General features: G+C 41.9%; 1 protein-coding gene across 2 annotated transcripts in view; it reads left to right on the top strand.

Annotated features, from left to right (window-relative positions):
* Positions 1-24703, top strand: part of LOC138513606 (sodium- and chloride-dependent GABA transporter 2-like) — a 771005-nt gene that overhangs the window by 404103 nt on the left and 342199 nt on the right. For both annotated transcript variants that reach the window (XM_069628589.1, XM_069628590.1), the window contains exon 7: positions 23140-23274. In XM_069628589.1, coding sequence (XP_069484690.1) covers positions 23140-23274 — 135 coding nt within the window. The remainder of the gene's footprint in view (positions 1-23139; positions 23275-24703) is intronic.

Below are 24703 nucleotides of genomic sequence, written 5' to 3'. Positions count from 1 at the left end.
CGTGACAGGTGACATGAGACAGTGAGGATGTAACTACTGGGTTTTATTGTAGTAAAACACATACAACCTCTCGGGCCCAGCAAAGCTCCTCCCTCCCCAAGCGAGGCCCAGGCTTTTAAATGACCAAGCTTAACTGACGTTACCAGCACATGGTGGACAAGGCTCCTCTTAACCACATTTGACCAAACTATGTATTAATCAAACTTTTTTGCAATAGCAACAAGAGAGACAAAAGAGCTAACGTATTCTATGCCGGCTCTATCCTCAAGTACAGCCTGGTTCCAGGCATTTCCATCCTCCAAACAGACTGCTTCTCTACAACCCTTTACCGAATACTTGGACATCCATTTGTTCACATTTAGGGTTAACTTTAACTCTACCCTATCCTCTGGTTTTATGAATACATCTTTTGCATAGTATTTGTCACCAAACCTCAGATTTGTCCTGGGACCACTCTCCTGTATCTTGCATCTGATCTGCTCATTAACCACTCACAAAATGCATACCCTGCTTATCCAACAGTGATAGAACTTTAAACTGGGCTTCCGGTGTCGTAACACCTCAAAAAGCGAATCCTGTATGGTACAGTGCAGGACGAGAGGGTATTGGAAAACCCTCTCCATCACAGAATGGATCCATGTGCAATTCTGAGAGTGTCCATTAAGGTGCAGTGGAACCTTACAACAAAACTGTTGGCCCTGAGGTAACACAGAGCCTTGTGAGTGCCAGAAGCTGTCTTTTTCATCAGGAATGAGCACTTTTCTCCAGAAACCATAGGTGTGGTATTATTTGTCAAAATCCTGGATGGCAAACTCTCCCTTCACACACTTCAGGACAACAGGCGTATAGTATCATACAGTCTACCAGATATGAGCAGCACCCCCTCCTGACATTCAGGTCTTAAATATCTAGAGCATTCTCCCACGACATATGACATATTCATCAATTTGGACATACACGTGGGGCCGATGTGAGGAATCCTTTGTCATTATTCTGGCATTGACTGCAACACTGAATAATCTCCGCAATCATGTCATTCATGGCAGGCCACCAACAGCCACTACTAATGAGTCCCTTGATGTCACTTGCCGCATCATTGGCAACTTGTGCTGGAAACTGTGATAACCTATCTGCAACCACCTTCAGAAACTTACAGTATGCCCTACTGTGAAATCTGGACTTTGTAGTCTAATTACCCATTTTCTGATTCTTCTCAAAACCACTTTCATTGCTATGTTAGTCAGAATGGCAAACAATGGTTTGTGGTCCATTTTAACTGTGAACCTTGTGCCCAACAATTGGACGTTGAAGTGATTAATGTCCATGAACATTCCAACATCTCTTTTTCAATGACATACTATCTTTCCTCTGCCACCTTTAATGCTCTTGATGAAAATGCCATAGCATGTTCACATACTTATCAATATCCCTAAGATCAATTCCAATCCCACACTCGCGTGCATCTATATTAATGATTTCTTTCCCATTCTAGGTCAGAATTCACCAGCAAAGGGGCATCCACAAAGTCCTGTTTAACCAAATGAAATCAATGTTCACAGTCTGTAGACAAGTCAATTCATACCCATTTCTGGGCAACCTTTGCATGGCCCTTTTTTGTCCAACATTTTAACACATTAACATAGGTTTATGAGCCCCTTTTGATATTTGAATTTGGCATTGTTTCAGATGCTGAAAGGGCATCTATTTTGGGCTTGATGCCATCCTTTTTATGGTTTACCTACCTTTTTGCCTAAACATTAGCTACTCTGTGCCTGAATTTTCATTTCTCAAGGTTCACAGTGAAGCCTGCTTTGTCAAATATGTTTACGCCCTTTATCTCTGATGAATCGTGTTCTTTCGAACAATTTTAAAAATGAGAATGTCATCCTGATGTCAGGCCGGCCTTACTTAATAATTAATGCATGCTCTTTTAGTAATCACTGGCCTTTGACACCAATCTGAACATAATCCTCCTGCAACAAAAAAGACACACAAGTGTAAAACAGGTAGGGAGGTCCATTGAATCCTAATGTTGTGTTATTTGCTGATATGCAGATCACATCGCTATCAGTGTCAATATGTCTGTTTTGCAAATGTTGCTCTTAAGTTCTTGAATGTTGGGTAGGGAACATCTCTCAGTGACCATGTTTTTATTACGTGCTCTTAGGTCAATGCAGAGTCTAACCTGTTCATTCGGTTTTCTCACTACAACCAAAGGTCTGACTCATTTAGAGGTGTCCAATGGTTCAATAATCCCTTCTTTCTATATCTTTTCAAGTGTAGCGGCTACCTCATCCCTGCAGGGTAATGCTATTTTTCTGACGTTCACTGATTAAAGTAACAAAAATGTTGGAGAAAACCTAACTCCTTTCTGAACAATTTGGAGTGCCATTGTTCAATGTTTGCTGAGGTGATCACTTTAGATATCGCTTTAATAACCATGATATGTTCTGCAGCATCAAGGTTCCGCTAAATCAAACTTATCTTGATCATTCAACCTTAAAAAATGACTACATTTGACAACCACAACCTCTTGCGCCCATCCTTCAGCTTGTCTCCCTTTAAATTCAAACAATGCATCAAGTTCACTTAGAATGTCTATTTGATTTTCCCCATCGATGTTGGTGTGCATATCTGAGTTGCATAGTATGCACCTCTTGAAGTCTTTCCACCTACAATCCCTGGTAATGAGTTTGTAATTAGAGCCACTTTCAACCAATACTCGTGTCTGTTCATGCCATCAGTTGCAACTTGACCATACAGCTTCCTTTTGTCGCATCCAACTGCACGTTTCACTGGCAGTGAGTACCTCATCATTTGCATTCTCATAACATTTAGTGACTTGATTGGCACTCCTCCTCTTACACATGATCTTGAAGGCAGAGCAATCGGTATCATTGGCAAGATGGTGGAGACTCTAAAACAACACCTGCTCCCTCTTCTACCACTGCCTAACCACACCTCTTTGCTGCTGACAAATTCAAGAGAAGTGTCGTCTTTGCTGTCATATTCCCTCCAGCATCCAGGTACTAGATTTGACCCTGTCTGTGCCTTAATCAGGACCCCCTTTGTATGCATCCAGCTCCAACTCTTTTGTGCAACGTCCTTTGCAATGTCAATGGCTTGATCCAGGATTAGGTCATTCTGACCCATAATCTCTTCTGGATCTTCTTGACCATGAAAATGTTCATCATACCTACATTTTACCAAAATTGCAGTTAGAGGTCAAACCCCTCAAATCAGGTATGCAGGCCTTCGTGGACTCCCCTTTCTTTGTTCTGTGATCCCAAACCTGTACCTCTCCCTTATGAGGCTAACTTTGGGAAGACAGTGCTTGTCCACTTTGTTTATGATTCTCAGGAATACATTGCCACTGTCTCGTCCATAATGGTGGACCGATTCTAGGAGTTGCTTGAACACTCTTTGCCCCTCTGATCATAGACAGTGATAGAGAAAAGCATATTTTCTCTATGCTATAGTTGGCTCCAAATACTTCTAGGACATATCTCAAGGCCCCTCTTCAAACCTGACAGGTGATACACCAATATTGAGGTATAGGAGAGAGATGTGTGGCACATTCAACTCCTTCAGTGCCACAGTTAGTTACTAAAAGCACTAGAAATAGAGGGTTGTATGGCCAAAACCCAGTGCCACAATGTCACTTATGATAAGTCCCAGACCTTGCCCGTCCACACCCTGCACATATTCAGTTAGCTTCACATCATAAGGTTTACTCACAGCCAATGGGCTCACCCTTTGATTTGAAGAAGGCCCCTGTGTGCATCTACTTCCTGGCAGCAGAGTGTATGACTAAAAGGGTAGGTGGGGAAACAGGAAAAAACAAGGGTAACCACATATAAGAGGTGTAACAACATGTTAGAGGCAGAGTATGAGAAGCTCCCTCACAATCAGAGGCCACCACATTGTCATTGTGAGGCAAATACATACAATTGGGTAGTATGATTCCTGGAATAGTTTAAATGCCTGATTAGAATGTGGATATTTAGATGAGGAGTGTGATATGAAAGCAGAATACCCCTGGTGGTGCTTCAGGAAAGTGTTAATAAAATATCCACTTTAAGAAAGCTTGAAGAAAGGTGTGGAGGATGGTTAGGTTATTCATCAATGGGGGACAAGAACGGAATAGAGTGGAGAAAATGGGGTTTGGCAGAATTTAAAGAATGTTGTAAAATGATATCATCAGTGGTAATTCTTTTCTCGGTCGTGATTTATGAATGGCCACACATTTACTTAATGCTATACAAAAGGTACCTCTATGGCCAAACATGGCAACTCAGGTAGGATATGGAAGCACCATCCCAAAGAACAGATTTATTTGTCTTTGATGATTCAATTAGGGTGGTTACCCTGAATATATAAGGATTAAGCACTCTGCTGAAAAGGAGCTCAATCCAGGAGAGGTTGCTTGCTTAGGAGCCATAGTAGCATGCCTACTGGAGACCCAAATTGAAAATAGCGGTGGCAGGAAGGTTAAAAAGAATAATTTTCACAACTCCAGATTTTGTCACCTATGCAACCAAAAACAAAGTTGTGATGATTCTGATTTGTGTCAAATTATCTTCATGGTGAATGATACATATAGGAAATTCAGAAGGGAGGATAGTGTCTGTGAAGGGCATCAGAAGCAAACACTTGTTGACATGGTTCTTGAGCTACAACCAGAATGACAAAAAGGGACAGTTTGAAGTAGGTTTCTTCCCAAAGGTCATAGAATGTTCATAGGTACTGATGTAGCACAATGTTTTCTGGGGGCATACTAGGAAAATTCACTGAAAGAAGAGTTTGTAAACAACGCACCAGATCTGAGATTAGTTAATCACGTACAGACCTGGAAAAGCTGGCCAACACTGATAAGCCTAAAAGGTCAACCCTGCAATTAAAGCACTGGAAGCCAACAAGCTACTGGATTGCAGGGGTCCTCTATACTGATCTATAAGAAATACTGTGACTTTCTGCCTTTTATGGTTTCTGCAAGTTCCTAAGTGGAGACAAACTAACACTGATCATGTGCGAATCTAGCCTCAGCCTTGTTGCAAACTTGCTAAGGAGCCAAAGCCTACCAGCCTTGGCATCCTGGCCCATCAGATTTGATAGCGAACCGGTAATGCTTGATAACATGCAAAGAGTAATCAATTTGAAAGAAAAAGGGACAGAAGGCTGCCATTATTCATTACTCTCTTTACTTTAAATGCTGAGAAGATGCTTCCTCGAACTAGGTGGGAAAACCTAAAATGTGTCCTGAAAGCATGCGGAATTGTCCCTATAAAGAAAATAAATGCCTTGGCTAATTTGATATTTTCACAGACTAAACCAATTAAGAGACATTTGCCGGAAAGATACTTCTTACTCCTGAAAGTCAGCACAAGTTACTTGTCTTTGCTGATGACAATATTGCACTGATGGGAGACCATGAAAACACTTTACCCTTCATCTTGGAAGAACAGGGGATATGCTAGGAAATCTTCAGTTTCACAGTAATTTGCGTGAATCTAAGTAGCAAAGTCCATTGTCTAACAACTCAAAAGACTGAATTGTAATGGCAAAAGCAAAAGAAGATCCAAACCCCAGAGGGATCCATATGAGACCGATATCATGAAGAGTTCACCAAGTTACTCGCAAAAATTGTGGACCAAAACTTTGAAAACGACATCACCATGCTGTCGAAAACATGTAACAAAGCTTATAATATGCATGATTCAGAAAGAGTCCTGAATTTACGCACGTGGCCCTGCATAACCTACACTTGACCCACATGATCAGATCGAGGGAGGTACCTAAAAGACTTTGAACACTGGACACAGCAGACACCATTGTACCATGCCATCGGGCTACAGGAATAACCAAACTCCAGTGTCTTAGGAAGGCCTGGCCAGTTTCCTACAGTCCAATGGGGAATATTTTCTACCCATCTACATATTGCGCTCATATTATATGTGGATTGTTTTCCCCCCAAATGTTAATATGCCTTTCCACATCATCCACCAACATGAGCCATCAATAAAACAAGCAGATATTGCTTTTTCTGAACCCACAAAAAATGTTTATTACGCGAACGAACCTCTTCGCAAACTGAACCTTTGCACATTGCCTCAGTGTGAAGCCGAGAACCTTTCTGCCACTGTGTCTCCTACCGCAATCTGGTGTCCATGCAATTTATTTTGACTCAGATGGTACTAGGTAACACCTGCAACCTTTTTTTTTTATTTTTTTATTTTTTTTTTATTGTTTGATCAAAATGTGATTTTACAATACTGAAGCTTTATAGTAAACTTCGATGAACTCGTCTTTGTGTTTTCCGTTTTGAAAGAAGACGGGGGCTTATTCTTTATTCTTTATAGCTTGCTGTTAACATTGAGTAGATTCGTGTCAATGTATTCTAGCATTTTTGCAGTCGCTATTTGCCACGTTGTTTTTTTTCCCCCCAATGAGTCTGCACCACCACAATTGCTCTTCTGGCATTGTGCTGAAACCCGGTATCATTGGCAGATAGCACTGTCTAATTGCTGCAGTCGCTGTACATGCCATGAGTAGATGTCTTATTGTCTCCTTTGGAGGTTGTATGTCGTTGGAACAGAATCTGCAAGTGTTTGACTGTGCTTGCCCTCGAACATGTCTTATTTCATTTGTTTTGAACAGGTTAAGCCTTGCTCGTAGAATTAAGTTCTTTGCTTGCCTGTTTGGAAACTGCTTTATGTAGTTTTGCAGTTCATTTCTTTTTACAGTAAAGCTTGGTAAATGAGCGATGAGTTTTAATGTCGCGGTACCGTCAATCGTTTTGGCCCAGTCCATGTCTTTTATTTTCTTTAGCACTTTACATGGATTTGTGATGAGTTCGTCTTCGTCTGAGACGATTGCATCCAGTACTGTTTGATTTTGCTTTTGCCAGTTGGTTACCATATCACAAGTATTATTGTTCATTTCTTGTTTGATGATGCTAAAAATGTTGTTTTGACTGTCCATTCTGCATTTGCGATATAACATGATGGCGTTGCAGGTTGCAGAACATTCTAGTGATTGTAAACTTAATTCGCGTCGTATTGCTACGCCAGGAGTCGAATTTGGTAGTTTAAGGACTTTACGCCAGAAATATGCTTCTAATTTGCACCAAACTTTTTGTGGAATCATCGGCATTGCTTCTATGCCATAAGTGATGGTGGGTACGACCTTCATCTTGTAAAAGTTTATTGTTGGTTTCAGGGAGAATTTTCCAAATTTACTGTCCATTTTTTTTGCTTGAGCTGCTAGTTTACTCATTTTTGTGTGTAGTTCCTGCTGCATTGTGGTTTCATGGAGGGAACTGTCCATGTTTACTCCTAGATATTTAAAGTTTGAAACCACCTCAATTCTGGTCTTACCCAAATGCCACTGAAAGTTTTCTTTTTTTGGATGACATTGGAAAATCATGATTTTTGTTTTGTTGATGTTGATTTCCAAATGATTGCTATTGGCGTAGATTAGAAGGGCGTCAAGTTTGCGCTGTAGCCCAATTTCAGTCTGGTCAAAAATTGTTAGGTCATCAGCGTAAAGCAGGTGTCCAATTTGCGTTGTTTCCAGTGTTGGTGGGAAGGCTCGTGTTTGAATTCCCATTTTTTGAATGTCGCCGATGTAGGTGATGAAAAGAGCTGACGCCAGTGGACAACCCTGTTTGACTCCTCGTGTGGTGTTTATTTCGGATGATAAATCTCCTTCACGGCTGAGTCTAACTCTTATGGATGTGTCATAATGCAATGCTTGAATTGGCTCTGAAAGAGAGTGGGGACATTTCCATGCTTCGAGTTTGTCCCACAAGAGTGATCTTTCAACTCTGTCAAAGGCCTGAGTGAAGTTGATATAAGCTGCAAACAGACGGTGATTCTTTTCTAGGGTTTTTGCTTTTAATATACTACACACTAGTATGTTGCATGTTGTGCCTGTGTGTTTCTTGAACCCTGTTTGCATATCATCGTTACATTCTGCAGAGGCCGCCCATCTTTGAAATCTCATCAAGAGTAATGAAGCGTATACTTTTCCCATAACATCTAGTAGGGCAATCGGTCGAAAGTTCATTGGGTCCGTGAGGCTGCCTTTTTTGTAAATCGGTACTACGATTGCTTTAGTCCATGATTGTGGGACTGATCTCGTTTCGGTGCATCGCTTAAAGATGATGCTTAGCAAGATAGCCCATTCTTCTGGATGACTTTTTAATTCAACATTACTGATGCCATCCGGGCCTGGTGCACGCGAGTTTTTCAATTTTTTAATGATGTCAATAATGTCCTCTTTTCTATCTAGGTTCGACCATTGTACAGCTTTTAATTGTTGCGCTTGTGGTTTTACATTTAGATCAGATTTAAAGACTTTGCTGAAGTGACTTTCCCAGGTATGTTGACTGATGTTTAAAATTTGATTGTCCTGCGTTTGTTCAACGTCGTGTATTAAGGACCAAAAATTTCTACTATTGTTGTTAATAAGCGCCTTTGTTATTTGTTCGGCGTCCTCTTGATACAATTTATGTCTGTACGATTTTACCCAGGCTTTGTATTTTGTTTTGATACTTTGAATCTCTGATGTGCCATCTGTGGTAATTTGCTTATGGGCTACTCGAAGTGCTCTTCTATACTCACGCCTTTTATCAATTAGAACTTTGTTATATGCGTGTTTAGTATTTCGGTTTGTTGCGTTTCCTTTTCTTTTTTATGTCTGCATATACGGCAACAGTAGAGGTTGGTAGTCGATGCCGGGGCATGTCGCTGAAACGGTAATGGCCTTGTACTTTGCTGTGATTTTGAGAATTTCAGCAGTACTTAGTTTGATTCTGGTGCCTTTCGTGTTTGCCTCAATTCGTATGTTCATTTGACAGTTTTTTTTGGTTATGAAGTTCCATGCGGTTTCAAGCAGGTTATGGTCGCTAGTTGGAGTGTTCCACACTTTAAAGAATTGTAGACAATGCAACATGGATTTGGATACATAGATGTAATCGATCGTGGAGGCCGAGGATGCACGCTCCCAAGTTGCTATTCTATCTGTTTCAACGAACACTTCGTCCAGGTTGTATAGATCATGCGAGTCAGTGAACTTTCGCCAGATTGTGCCACGGTGTGCGGACGCCTTTTGTACTGCCGTTGCATTCATACTGGTTATTTGGGTGACATTTAGATCGCCACATATCAGAATGTTCTCTATGTCGTGCTCAGATCTTACTGCGTCAATTGTCCTTTCACAAAGGTCTGTGAACTTTTTTTGCGTTTATTGCAGCTGGGTTCCAGTAAAGATTTATTATAATAAATTATAATATTCATAATATAATATGATTATATATAATATGATTTTCATCGCCTTGCCAGGCAATTTCTACTGCCAAAATTGATTGATTTGCAATTATCGTTTGTACAATGGAGGCTCCAGAACCATTTCGGCAGGCTATTAGGAGACCTGATGTTGGACGTCCTTCGGTTCCTCTTGCGGCTGGGGATAGAATGATCTGATATCCTTCTAGTGTGGGAGTTTGCTGAAGCCAGGTTTCCTGTAGACAGATTATTTGAAACTCTCCGAGATTGGGGCCTCCTGGAGCAGTCAGATGTGTATGGCCTTATGTGTTCCATGAACATAACTTGATATCATTGATAACTTCCATGGTCTCATTACATATGACTGCTTTCGCCCGCTGGAGTGGCTATTGTTTGCGATGCAGACTTAGTGCTTTTGGCAACCAAGCCCAGATATCTGTTTTACTGCTTGTATTTGGGTTTTGTTTGAATTGAGCCGTCAGTGTTGATCCGACTCTTTGCGAGCAGGTTATTTTTGTTGCACCATCAATGATTGGTGTCCGTTGTGAATTTTCCATCTTTTCTTTCTCAGTTGTTTTATTAAATAATGAGTCATTTTTGGTTTTGTAATGCTCATTTTTGCTCTTATTGTAATGTGATCTCTGATATTTCTTTGATGTTTCAAATCCTTTTGTTGCTTTGTAGACTCTCTGAGAGTGATCCTGTGTGTCTTTTTCGTCGTGCATCCTGTACTTCATGGTTAAGTGTTTATTTTCCGTGGCATCGATCTCCCTAGTTTTGGCTGATTCGATGCGTTGCAACCTTTTATGTAGACAATTCCTTTCTGTTGAGCAGAAAATGGATTGCCCGTTTGAAAAAAACGGCAAAGTGCCAGTAAGCTGGTACACCAAACAGAGCGGTAATGCTCACTGACAGTAAGTGTTGCCATCTAGTGGCTCGTAGGAATTTGCATTTCAGAGAGAGTGATTTGGTTGTAGCGCTTTGCCATGTGTCCAAATTGTATGAGTTCTTCTGAACTATGAGCTGGGTAAAAGCAGCTGAAACACAGTCCGCCTCGGGGTAAGCATGTACCATCATAAACCATGTGCCAAGAGAAATAACACACATTGTACCAGTAACAGTGGCCCAGTAGTGGTGTTTTTGTTCTACTTGAAAATACCTTTTGTGCCAAACTGAGGTTTCTGACATTGGGCTAGTAATATTCATCAGAACTTTATAAAATCTAAAGAACACTTTACAATAGTGTAGAGGAGCAGTTGGACACATTATCCCTAACTTGCGCCCTCTCACTGCCATCATACTGGAACAGTAGGAGAAGAGGTCTTTATGGGACCCCATTTGTTGTTCCTATACCGCATAGAGTGTACGAGAGACGATATACACTCCGACAGCCATACCAAATGTAACCTTGCACCGAAGGTGTGAAAGGATGCCGTATGGAAGGATGTCAGCATGCACCATTGGACATCATGGAGCGCTGAGTGAAACCTGATGAGGGCAGAGTGATGTCATAAAGCAAATATACAAAGCCATACTGAAACGATATGAAAATACTTAAGAGAGACAACATAACTGGAGTAACAAGAGAAACATGTACGACATGATAAAGTAATCATGAATGCAAAAGAAGACAAAGTAACTTGTGGGCCAATAAGTGTACATACGCAGTAATGCAAGGTAGAAAATACATATAGGAGCTTGGCACAGAGGAATATATAACGTGGCTAGGATGGCGATAATTGAAAAATGGACGCCGGCTTGTGGCAAGATTCAATTCAGCTACCTCAGAAACAGATCAGGGTTAAAGAGTCAGGAGATGCTGGAATAACATATTTGTTTGCAAAACAAAGAGGAGTCTATGTTGGCTTGGGATCAAGGATGCTATTTTTAAGCAATAGCTGCAAAGCACAAAGGGAGGTAGATGTGGAAGCCATGGATGAGACATATTTTTCTTAGATTAAAGAAAAAGAAAACATCTGCAAGAGCCAGCTATTGGACAATTGAAAGTATATAAAGCCTATACAAGGTAGAGCAAGCAAGTCTCTAGAGGCCAAGTAGAGCAATGTCACTCAGTATAATGAAGTCAATTAGCAGTAAATAAGAGGTCGAAATGGACACATTCTTGACATCTTCACATGTGAATCAGAATCCGAAAACAAGGGCTATTCATTAATCCTCGAATAAAGATAGTGATGTGCTTACACTCCCTTGAATGTCTCAGAACAGAGAGCAGGCTACAAGGTCAACCACAGATGGAAACGTTTGCTCATGGCCGGACTGATGAGAGATAATGGACTAATTGGCAAAGTGGGGAGCAATCTGACATGATTCAAGCACCTGGGTTTCATTTCGCTTTCGCGCTGCTAGCCGAGCTGAAAGTCCAAGGTTGGGTGAGAATGCCACCCAATCAGTGGTTCTATGGGGCAACCTGCTATACAATGTTGTCTAGACCAATTCACTGCCATTTTCTCCACTATAATCAGTATTATAAGTATTTAGAGGTAGTTTGAGGAGTGCCTCACAGATAACAGACAGCCAATGGTGTAATAACCTCTATGTATTCTATAAGTAGATATGTTGCCATAACCAATCCCTCCTGCTAATAAGTTTTACAGTTTGCCATGTAGGATTACATCATAGATGACACAAACTGGGTTAAAAGACCTCTGTGTAATCAAGTTTGTGAGTGAGTGTGAAAGCATCAGTCCGATGTCTGCCAGTTGACCCTGCTTTAGTAAATTGAGAATAAAGTAGTACTTTGCCATATTCTTTGAGTCTGTCTGGTTATTTGGTCTGAGATCTTTATTGGTAATTCTATCTTGCACAAGAGACGCTTCAAGGTGCTAGAGCACATGATGGTAGCAGAGGATGGTTCAGGTCTAATTGACCCAGGCCCAGATCCGGATCTTCAGACTTTTGACTGCTTCCGCCATTAGCCAGAAGACTGCAGAGCTTCCTGTGGAGAATGGTGCCCAACAAAACACGTGTAAAAAGATACGCTTGGCAGGTCCCCCTTTGGCGAAATTCCTGTCTGGTCCCTGATGGTGCCCATGGATGGAAGGCAAACTGGTCAGTTGAGGGAGAGTCGATGCCGAGGGACTCGAACTAAGCCACCGACGTAAGTAGAATATTGAAAGTGGCAAAAATAGGGGGTGGGACTGTGTTGTAAATAATATATACATATGAAAGTAAGGGGATTTTTAGGAATTATAAAGAAGAGAAGTAGATACCTCGATTCCCGGTTCCAAGGAAACAGAAGGGTATGCACTAAAAGACTCCAAATAGGGGTGTTAAGATTCCTGAGGCAAAGCCAACAAGAAACGTGCGTATCAAGCTCCAAGATGGAGTAAAAATGAGAGCAGATACAGTAAAGGAAGGCGTATTCAGAAAAATTTAAAAGTGCACATGTGTGGGGTTATAAATGTGTCAGTATAAAGCTTTTGTTGTGTTTAAAATAGTAGGTATAAAACAATAGTAAAAAATCAAGGAGATTATTAAGATTTTTGTATCAAGAGATTGACGTCAATCAGGAGGGTAAAAATCAAAGGAAAATAATAAATAAATAAAGAAGAGATTCTTAAAATATCAACAATAAAACAATGAGATATTACAAAATTGATATAATGTCTAAATGAAGAAGCAAAAAAGAACATTGTTGTGTAGAGTTTGAAAAAGCAGATACAATATTTTGATTTTCGGATAATTAAGAAGCAATTGATGGTGCCTTCCCAAATTGATCAGTGTGGCATATTTGATAAGAATAAAACATTGGATAAGTATAGGCAGTTGAAATAGACTTGTCACCATGAGGATACTCCTCTTCAACACTTATGCAGGAGATACACAGCTAAGAAAAGGAAATATTCCTCGGAATGGGTCCGAGACATGACTAATAAGACACTCTGGCCTCAGGAGGGTTTGTTGTCATAAACAGTATTGCAACATATGACACGCATTTGCATGCTATATGTAAGGTAAAGAAGTTACAGAAAAGGTTCGCTGTTTTCGAGCTATGGAAGATGTATCAGAGTGAAGATCCAGCGGAGTAGGAGTGGATGCTTAATCAGCATAAAAGGGAGGATAAAACACCTTTGGCTCCCCTTTCCCCTCCAGAAAACAAAAACGTAGACACAGAGGAGAAGGGATTTTATCCTTTAAAGGAATTGTGTGGTATGTTAATCTGACAAAGAAGCGCCCTGCTCATAACAGTGAAGACAATGTGGAAGAAAATAAAAACAGAGAATGCAAATATATCTCGACACGTGATGAAAGTAAACAGCGTGATGAGAGAAAGGACAGACAAGACATATGGACATAGAGGAAGAAGCAGGGAAGCAGAAATAAATAAAGGACAAAGCTAAGGGAATAACAATAGTACATAACAAATGGATGGGAGGACAGATATTACTCAAGCTGGATGATAAGGGTATTGATGGGGTTTGACAAAGAGACGAGAGAGGAACGCGGGAAAAGAAGAAAAGGAAGAAGAAAGAACATATAAAGAAGAGAAAGAAAGAGAATGCAAGCAAAGGGAAGAACAAAGAAGGTACGAGGCAAGGAAAGAAAAGGAGAGACTAGATGAGAAGAGATGGGAGGAGGTAGCAGCACAAAGAATGAAAGAACATAGGTTGCAAAGAAGGTGAGAGGAAGATGAATTAGGAGAGGTAAGGAGAAGGGAAGAAGAAATGAACAGAAGTAGGGGACTAAAAGATGACAAGATAGAGTATCTGTGTCATAGAAGCATAGTGCCGATCGAAGCACAAGAACGACTTGAGGAAGAGACAGGGTCCCAACAGCCCCACAGGGAGCTGCAAGGAATATCAAGAATGCCAACATGGGCTGATGAGTGAGATACAGAAGACATAGGGAAAATAATTGGGGATTTATATAGGAAAAGGAGGGGTAAAGAAGGGCATAAAACCCAAGAGAACGTGGAAGCATCTTTTTTGAGGGAAACTGGAGGTAGGTCTGCTAAATCATAACAAACAAGCATTGAACTCTGTCTTTAAGTAGACTAGATCTTGATGATGCGGAAAAAGATTACAGTCATACAAACTGGGGCATAATAATGTCAGATGAAAAAAGGGAAGAAAACAAAAGAGCACAAAGGGAGAACACACGCAGATTTTCAAAAGGATCGAGTGTAGAAAAAGGGGTAAAATAGTCAGATTTAGAAGACCCCAAAGAAAGAACACCAGAATCAACACTATATACTGATCGACCACAAGCATGATCCTGCAATGCAGGAGATGTATCCCCACCTTATGTAAGCAGATTAAGGACACTACCAGGACAGAGACAAATGGGCAAGACAAGCCCTCCCTGGAAGACAAGAAGTGTCGGTAGGTATGATTATTTATTTATTTTGGATTTGTAGCATGCACTATAGCCCACAAGCATCGAGGCACTATAAGGATATGTAAGAGGGCTTGCTTGAGGGTTACAGAAGTGCGGCCCAACAAAAAATGCTTGGTATGATTTGCTTAGTTACATACTCAGTTATTATAATACAAAATATAGTAGATGTATGTTATGGACAAGGATTTTCACACTTCCCATTATTAGAGAAAGGGGGAGGATGACCACAATATATATTGTGACCACTCATGGATAAAAACAATTTAAGATGTAAATTATCAAGTTTAACTTTCGGTGCAGGAAAATTGATCTATGAGTTAGGGAGAATGACATCAGGAATGACGTTAGCTATAGGTGACATAAAAGACTTGCTAACAGCCATTATAGGGGAGAGAGCTGACGACATTTGGAAGCGAGCAGGATATGCAATTGTGGCAACACAAAACATGACACACGATGGAGCACCATTTAATAATTGCAAAGCAGCTCTATTTCGGGCTCTCAGAGTACAATACCCTGATACATGAGATATGGATGAGATTATGACTAGCAAAATGGGCGAGGATGAAGACCCTGTTGCTTATATTCAAGAGAGATGCCGTCTTGAGGCGCGTGCAACGTGGGATAAAACAGTAGCATTATTTTACCACATTTTGTGTCAGGGACTGCCCGATCCAGTGCAACAGCAAATTAAGAAACAAGTGGGAATGGAAGCGGAGCCATGGCAGAAATACAATTAACAAGGGTGCATCACTGCCGATTGATGCAGGAGAAGAGTAAGAAGAAAGCATTGTCAAAAACATGGCATTGAACCTGAGGACATCCCTTGAGCACCTTCTGTCTGTGGCCTGGTTGTTCGTTCTGCTTCTTTGCCACTGTGGGGGCGGGCAGAAGAAAAAAGAGTCCGATTAGGCTTCTGATGAAGAGGGAGCACCTCGAAATGCATCAAGCTATTGATATTGGACTTTTGGGATGTGTTTTGCTTATCGTTATATTGTTTTTTGATTAAAACACCCTTGTTTTAGACAAACTGGGTACACTGACTTCTTATTGAATTGTTATATCAAATGAATACCTTGTTAAGCCATAACATAATTTGTGATTGCTCTTCATGAAAAATTAACTGCCTTTTTTGGTGGATTCAGATAGTGTGCAAGGGGCGGGAGGATTCCTACTGTGAATACTTTTCCTCTTTTCGTATGTATAGTGGGGTCTTGTGCAAAGGCCTTAATTCCTCCCTTGCACCTTCATTTTTTTGAAACCAGCAGTGCTTGACTTTGATACTTTGAGGCTTTTCAACAAACATTTGGTGTGCACCAGCTACCCTCTTTGCTGTTCACAGGTCTGGAAAGGGACAGGAGCTGCTACTCTGCTACTCTTGATCCAGATGAAGAACGAAGAAAACACTGATGCAGCAGGTCTCAGGACACAGGAAGGAGCCTGTGAAAACTGCCTTCAGCGTCCGTCACTGTCGCACAGTGATGTAGGGGGACCCAAATCTTGCGCTATGATGCAGCATCCTATCCCGTGACTCAAAAGTGCTAAGACAGCCGAATTTGGCAGACAGATGCTTTGAAGGATAAGCTGGGATTCCCCATAGTCTCAGGCCAAAATGGTGACACTTCTGCGTGGTATGCAAGGTTTCAGCTGGTCAGTCTACTGGATGTCCCAGGGACAGTTCTGAGAAAGCTTACTTGCAGGGTTACCAGGAGGCATCGAGAGTGATTGGTCCCACTACTCCAACGGTTCAAAGCACCGTCACAGGTCTTCTGAGATCAAGCACAAAGCAGGGCTCGACCGGGACAACAACGGGATTTGAGTACCAGCACTCATCAGTGCATCTCAGGATCATCCTTTGTTCTTCAGGATACTTGGTTCCTTCTGCAGATCCATTTGAATCTGTTGCTGATCTGCTGGAATGGATGCAGGGCCCGCGCCTCATATCCAAAGTCAGACGAGTGTTCGAGCCAGCCCACCAATGAGAAGATCTGCCCCCTGCATGCACACCAGCAGTGGTCCAATCAGGGCCCACTGGGGTCCCCATGCTCTCATGCACACCAGACACCCTGGCAACAGTAATGTGGATTGGGACCCGACAGTCCCAGCCCACTACCTGGGTGCCTACACACGTGACCTGCACAGACCCACGAAAGAAGTAGCTTTTGCGGGCAACTGCATGCCAAAATAAGGAAGTCCTGCACCTGGAAAAGCAGGGGCAAGGCCAAGAGGCAAAATGGCCAAAGGAACAGACAAAAGACCTTGTTGCATGGCCATGTTGGATGCTAGCCACGGTCATTAGCCAAACGGGGTAAACGTGGTAGGGCTCGGGAAAACAAGTGGAAACAAAGTCGAAAGACTAAAAGAAACGTTTCTCAGTACTGACAGCCGGTAGAATGTTTCAATTTCCCCATAACAATGAGCTAACACCAAGTGGAGTGACACTGAAGGCTGTGCTCCACTGAAAAAAGTCAGTGCAGGATACAGTAACAGATGCAAAAAGTTTAGGGCTCCAAAGACAACAGAGGAAAAGTTGCATCAAGAGAAATCTTTTCTAACACACATGGACTGGGAACAACACAGACAACAGGTATGCAGTTACATAGGGCTAAACAGACAGATGCACACACATGCCCACAATGTTTACAGGTATATCCATACCCTCAATTGAAGGGGGGGTCGGGATTGCAGGAAGGTGTGCCACTAAATTACTCTGGTTCCCCTTCTCTAGAGAGGATGTGAACTGTGAGCGCTATCTGAATAGTGACAGGATTCTTGATACCAGGGACTCAGGAGGTTGTTGGATTTTTTCTTATTCTTTCTTCTTCAGTCGGATAAAATCTGGAGAACAATCACACCCCTGCAGCAGTCGGCTCCTGCCACACTCTTGCCAATGGGCGGAGCTCCATGCAGTGGTGTTTCATTCCGTCTGCTGCCCTATATTATGTGTAATTACCATTCGGCCTATCAAAAAAAGGCAGCTCCAAGGAGGCAGCAACAAAATTCACTTCCTGCATTTCTGTGATCTCAATCAGCTAAGCCACAGCAATGTTTTAGGAACGAATCTGCTTTGACTACGGCCGTTATGACGCGGCTACTTTGGAGCACATCCCTTGTTGACATGCCCTGTTGGCCATGGCAAGCCGAGCTCACGCATCTACGGCAACAGCCAAATAGGCATAATCCTGGTATATTAAAAAAAGCACATTGGGCAATTGACCAAAGGAAGAACATAGTTGTAATATGCACAATTTATATTTACCCTGCAACCATACATATATGTATAATGGTAGGTTATGTATGAACATTTTGCCATCCAACCATACATTCCGTTTGGTCATGTGGCTAAGTGCCATGCCTTGAAGGCTGTGGTGACCCGGTTCAATTGCCACGCAGTTGTATGTTTTCTTTTTAAATATATGTTAATGTTAAAGGTACTGCACACTGTCACCACCGAAGTGGTCCCATGGCACTCTGGCGGATCTGAAAAAGGGTGGTGTGAAACAGGGAGGCTGCGGGAGTGGTTAGTAGGGTGAGTGTGGGAATAGGAAAGGGAGATATGATGTTCTGTTGGCAGCTTCAGTTCGGTTTGCGCCGTTCTCTGAGCTTAGGTGCGAATTTCGAGTCTGAGCGATTCCCATGTGCTGTTGTGCATGTTTATGTGTTGTTTGTATGTTGTTGCAGTGTGATGGAGTATGTGCAGTTTGCTGTGCAGAGATGTGGTCGTCTGAGTTTCTGTAGAAGAGTTTGTGGAAAAATGAGGTTTTAGTATTGTGTTAGCAGGGTTTATTTTATATCAAATGTATGAGTACATTTGCTGCGAAAGCCATTTGGGCACAGCTGCTAAATGTCAGCGGCCACAGTGGTGCGCCAAAACATCCAGCGCCAAAAGGCTCTCGTCAAAACAGTGAGCACAGTTGCATAACCTTCAATGAATGCAAACTGAGCTCTAGCACCACCCAGTGGCCTACCATTATATTACAGCCAAGAAACACGTGCATACTTAATTTCTTTTGCTTAATAAATAATATTCAAGGAAGCACATGCACCCTGGACATTTCTTTCATCTATCCTCATTGTTGATGTGATTGGGTGATCAGTACCAATAATACAATCTGCACAAAACATATCAGGATCCCCTTCCGTCCTCCCGACACCAGGTGAGCCATGAAGAAAATGGTCCTAAATGAAAGAAGGTTTTGAGGAATCTATTTTTGCACTCTATTGCGCAACATTTCTTGCTAAAAGAAAAACATCTGTATTGCTTCATTTTCTAGGCAATGAAGAGAGGAAAGATTTAAAAGCAATAATAGATCTCAGGAATTAGCACGTTGAACAAATAAATAAATACCAGAAATGCATAAGAAATGTGAACCTGCTCGACAATCTGAAAGGTCATTTGGTTCTGGAGAGATTTTGGTTCAGTAAGAGACATCAGAAGGAAGATGAACATGTAGAGCAATGTGTCATTGCTCGCCGCCGAAGGTTGGCAACAACATGTGACTTCAAACAAAACCTCGACAAATGCCTCTGTGACCCTTTTCTAATAAAATGCAAAAGTGATCAGATACAAGAAGAAATTGTGATAAACAAAACATTTCACCCTCGGTGAGGTAATTACACTTGCCAAAAAAGTGGAGCACCTGTTGAAATGTGTATATGTATTTGGAAGGGAAAAAGAGGAAGTCGAAAAGATATAAAAAAAAATGGGTGCATTAAATAAAGTCAGAAATGCTGATGGCCAACTGCCTGCGATGGGAGATGTCGACAGCAAGCTTTCCACGAGAACCTGCAGAAGATGTGGAAACTGGACTGTCCACCCACAGAGGTATTCCTCAAGACCTGCCCAAATGGGAGGGGGGAGCAATATTGCTATTGGGGCAGCAGTGCTAGCCCCCTTGCTAACTCCAAGTGCGGGCGCAAACGACACGTTGTGCAATGTTGTTTGAAACTACAATAGGTCTCTCATAAGGGAAATAAATGGTGCTGAGCAGTTGGGGCGCCCACCGAGAAGCAGTAGTAGATGTGTGGAGGAGGGATTAATAGTCTGGAGGAGGGAGTTATATTGTAAAGGAGGAAGTTAGAGTCTGGAGGAGGGAGCAGTAGTTAGTAGGAAGGAGGAATAACATCAAAGCATGGAGGCGGCACCTAGAAAGTGTGAAAGAAGTTGGAAGACAGTGGTGGGGAGAGAGTAAAGGCGAAGAGCGAATGAGAATGAAAGGTAACAGAATCTTACAGGGTGTCTGAAAGGCACAATTTCCAAACCTTTAGAACACTAACAATTGGATAGGGTAGGGGCAGTTTGGAAGTCCTTGTGGGAGTCTAGTCAGGCGACATTTAGGAATCCATTGTAGTATAAGGAAGTTTTAGACTGTAGGGGTCAATATTCGGTAGCACTAACCTGGGTTTAGGGAATGCTTGGGTTAGTGAGGAGGGTCTTAGCATGATGGGAGAGGGAGTGACGGCCCGCTGTCCAAGCCTTGGTCCTCTCCCACCTGGATGATGGTAGTGCCCTTTTGGAAGGCCTTCCAATAACTAACCCTCATCGAACTGCACTGGCTCCCACTGCAAACCCATATCATCTTCAAATCCTGTTGCATCATCTGCAAGGCTGTCATCCTGAAGTCCCCAAGCTACCTCACTGAAAAACTCAGCATCTCTGGAGGCCTGCGAACCACGAGAAGTAAGGACATGTGCTGACTTGAATTACGACAGTGCAGGAAGGAAAGAACCAGAAGACAGGCCTTCTCTGTCTACTCTCCAAGACTCTAGAACCTCCTTACCATCATTATCAGACTTGCTCCATCACTTCTACAGTTCAGGAAAGAGCTCAAGACCTTCCTCTTCAAGGAATGGCTCCTCCTTAACACCTTGAAGAGGAGGAGCGAATACCCCCACCTCAACTGTTTCGTCCATATTGCCTATATGTTGGGAGCCAGAGTATGAAAACCGCGCAGTAACTTTAAGAATACCAATACCTAAGAATCCTAGAAGCAAGATTCCCATTGAGAAGACCATACCTGCACACAAAGAAATAAGATAGTCGTTTAAATGAGATTCCTGAAGAAGCAGAGCAAATAAACGGCAAAGACGAATAGTGACGTCACACAGAGTCAAGTTGACGTACATAGAACATGCAGAGACAAGAGAATGAAGATATTCTATAAGACATCAAAAAAGTATCAAGGATAAGTGACAGCTTGGGATCAAGGTGAATAAATTTATGCCACAGAACTGATGGAGATATCAAGTCATTTTACACGTGTACAGTCGCAGCAGAAACGCAAGCAGATGAATTTCATAGGTTTTTATTAGTGCAACTTAACCATAACATCCCTTTAACAAAGTTTTTTCATTGAATTGTATAGGTTTTTATTAGTGCAGCTTAACCATGACGTCCCTTTAACAAAGTTTTTGTCAATCAATATATGTATAATCAAGTAAAGAAAGAATGTTTCCACTATGCATTATAGCAGTTTTGGACTTTAACAAGAAGGCCTCATGTTCAGTGTGTTGCAGTTAAAAAGCAGCTTGAATTATAAAATGAATCTCAGAAAGTAAAGTTGGATGAGCCAAAGAAGCCAAGGTCTTATCAAACCAGAGCAAACTGACATTGGATACAAATCGTGTGAACGAACAGAGCTCCTGTTCAGAAGGTATGAACAAAACAAAAGACGTCAGAGGTTCATTAGAAAATAGTATTTTAAATGCACTAGAAGCTCGATTTCATGGTCTCCGGTCACGTGAAAGGATGAAGTTGGATGAACGAGATGGTCACACCTACGCACGAGGGCAGAGCGTGTCTTCACTCCCTGAATTTCTCAGAGCTAAGAACACTCTCAAGGCTGAGCTTCAAAGCCAAATTGACAGTGGACCACTAAGGGGATGATAGATTGATATGCTAATTGGTGGGAAGCTATGGTTAAGACAAGCTCACCAGCACCTGGATGGCCAGCCTGCATGCTGCTAGACGTAGGTGGAAAAGTACTGACGGCAGTTAGAGTGCCAAACAATTGTAGAGGACCGCGTAATTAAGGGTCCTATAGTTTGCGTAACCAATGGGACATCGTACATTTAGTGACGTTCACAGTGGTAATTTTTTAGGAAGGGCTTAGTTGCCCCATCTGATGTTAAGTAGCCAATTACATTCACTCATTATCCCATACTAGCATGGATCATATACTAAGATGTTCACTGAGAGCCTATCACCCATACTCGTAGGTTTTTGAAGTTTGCCACGTAGGATGACGTTAGTAACACATAGGTTAACGTCATTGATGATGGGTTTTGACTATATAAACTTCTGTTTTTTATAAGATATGTTGAGTAAGAGGATCGAACGAGTTTGTTGATGTTCGTTGAACTCCCTGTTTTAGACAATTGATATTAAAACAGTTATCCTTTTGCCAAATTACTTGAGTCATTTTGATTATTGATGTATGAATAAAATCTGCATCCCCATCCATCTCCAGGGTAATTGCTACTCATCTTAAAGGGCTGAGCTATTCAGTTCACGCTCGGTCCAACCCCCCTGCACTCCCCACCCTACCTGAGACTCTGTGATCTGCTCTCCACTGTCTTCCCTGCCATGCTGCCAATTGCCGACCTTCCCCTGTTAGCACCACGCTGCTTTTTCTCTTCTTCCCACACTGAGCTCTTCCCGCTATGATTGCAAACCGCTCCATTGCTTCCTGCAGCTAGGTTTGCGCTCAATATAAACCCTAATAATAATAAAATAATAATAGAGCACTTTGAAGTTCAACAAACACCCCTCAACTGTCTCAGAGAGCTAGTGTATTCTTTGAGCTATCTGTGAAATTTGCTTCGGAAGGTTAAGGGGGGAATCTGCTATTAAGACGACTTATTCATCTTTGGAGAAAATGTTGATGTACGTGCCAAGTGATGGAGGTTTGTACTTTGCAAGCATAGAGATGCTGTGGTGACCTTAAGCCTGAGTAAGTGCGAATGTAGCACTACCTCAATTGACTATTCTATTTGTGCCATGTGTTGAGTGAGAACGAGTTCAATCCAAAGACAATTTGATCCAGTCTATTGCCAATTGAAAACACCCTGAGTCCCTGCATGTGTTAAGATCTGTCTTGGGTTTGCTGGAATATTGCTCCAAATTTGAGAAAGATATCAGAAGATCCTTGAGCCTGCAATGATATCACAGGAAAACACCCTGCTGATGGGCGAATGTACCTTATTTAAAAAAACAAAGGCTGTGCATGGTATTAACCAGCGTTTGATAACAACCACAAGCAAACAGACACTAAACTAGCAATACAGGTCAGTAGCCATCTTGTTAAAATCATTGGTCTGGAAAGCTGTGTCCAGTGGCCACATTCTGAAACATAGGGGTGCCAATTGCTACCCCACACAATGCACATGCTAACTCTAATTCTCATCCATAGAGGAAATGTAATTTTAAGTCTCATGCTTACATGTGTTTTTCCTTTGTGTCCTGACACTCGGTGCATTGTCGTTTTTCTGCCAGGTTGTATATTTCACTGCCACCTTCCCGTACATCATGCTGATTGTGCTGCTAATCAGAGGCGTCTCCCTGCCAGGAGCCCTGCAGGGGATCCGCTTCTACCTTTACCCAGACCTGAGCCGACTCCAGGATCCCCAGGTAAGAGGGGACCTTAATGTGCAGACCATGTGCACCTTCTATGGCCGGCTTATGCCTGCCAGTTCATACGTGTCTATGTTCTCTTTAGGTCATGCACACGCAGAGAATGACTGGGTGGGACAGTGATGTCCAGCAAAGTTGTGGGGAATCCATGCATTGTCAAATGATTCAGTTACAGTATCGAAAGCCAGCATTGTGAAAATGCACTCTATCAGTAGTCCAGGGCTAGCGTGAAAATATAACTGGTGCAGCTGGAGTTTTGACTGCAATTGACTCACCTTCTCTCTGGCCCGTGCCATGGTCATGATGCCTGCTTCCAATCCAGCTTCTCACTGCGCCATGGTAATAGCTAAGGCGCTCTTGCTTGAGCGCCCACGGCCATTTTCCATGGCGACCATCTTGCTTGTAGTAATTCAGGTCATTATCGCTTGTAATAATTCTATCACCCAATTTATGACCCTCATTGGGGCAGGCATTATCCTGCAATAACAACCCATTGCTTTCTCTAAAAGGCATAAATATTGTCCTCTAATGTCACACAATTGTTTGTTTGTTTGTTTTATTTGCTTGTATAGTGCAGCGAACCCAGAGGTATCTGGGCGCTTTTACTTGGTGTTCAACATGGTTTCAAAATGAGAAATGACATACAGTAAAAGTTGCAATTATGTTCAGGATATATACAAATTAGAGGAGGATATATACAAAGTTTGTAACAAAGCTAAGGACAATCTTGGATATATATACAATTTAGAGGAAGATATATACAAAGTTCGTAACATTGCTTAGGACAGTCTTGAGGCTCACCATTTTCAAAGCGTTGCATCCTGTTGAAATTGTGATCACCTATGTCTTTTCCGTAGGTTTTGTCACCATGTCCAGACACTTTCTTAGGGTATTGAACCATGTCAATCTTCAGGATGTAAGGTGCACCCAAATAACAAGATGTAAAAGTCTCTAAATGGGAGCAGATACATATTTGTGTGAAATGTCACTTGAGAATCCTCAACCCCAAAATTTCGGGATTTAAATATCGTTGTTATAAATATCAATACTATTTATACGGTATTAGTTGGCAGTCATCGAGTTTTGGATTGTCTGTTTTTAGAAAAAAGTTTGAAGTGTGTTTTAAGATGATACATGAAGCCTCTGCTCACCATCAGGGCGTAATTAATTCTGTTCTTATAAACAGACAAAGAGATTTCCAACTATAAGACACGTCACAACTTCGTAAATCAGCACTCACCAATGTGATTAATGGGCAGAGAACGGGTTGGGGAGAATCAAAGTACCCGCTACTTTGTCTCAGAAGGATAGCTCAGGAGCAACGCGCTCGCCTTGGAAGCAAGACAACATGGAGCAACACAGGTGTGATCCCGAGGTCGGCGCTTAGAAACCTTTGGGTATTATGTGTGATATAAATAACATATTA

The sequence above is a fragment of the Ambystoma mexicanum genome, chromosome 12 (assembly GCF_040938575.1).
Source record: "Ambystoma mexicanum isolate Mex_15411 chromosome 12, UKY_AmexF1_1, whole genome shotgun sequence".
In the NCBI taxonomy this organism is placed as follows: domain Eukaryota; kingdom Metazoa; phylum Chordata; class Amphibia; order Caudata; family Ambystomatidae; genus Ambystoma; species Ambystoma mexicanum.
Note: the sequence above shows the minus strand (reverse complement) of the source record. Positions and strands in the feature narration are given on the sequence as shown.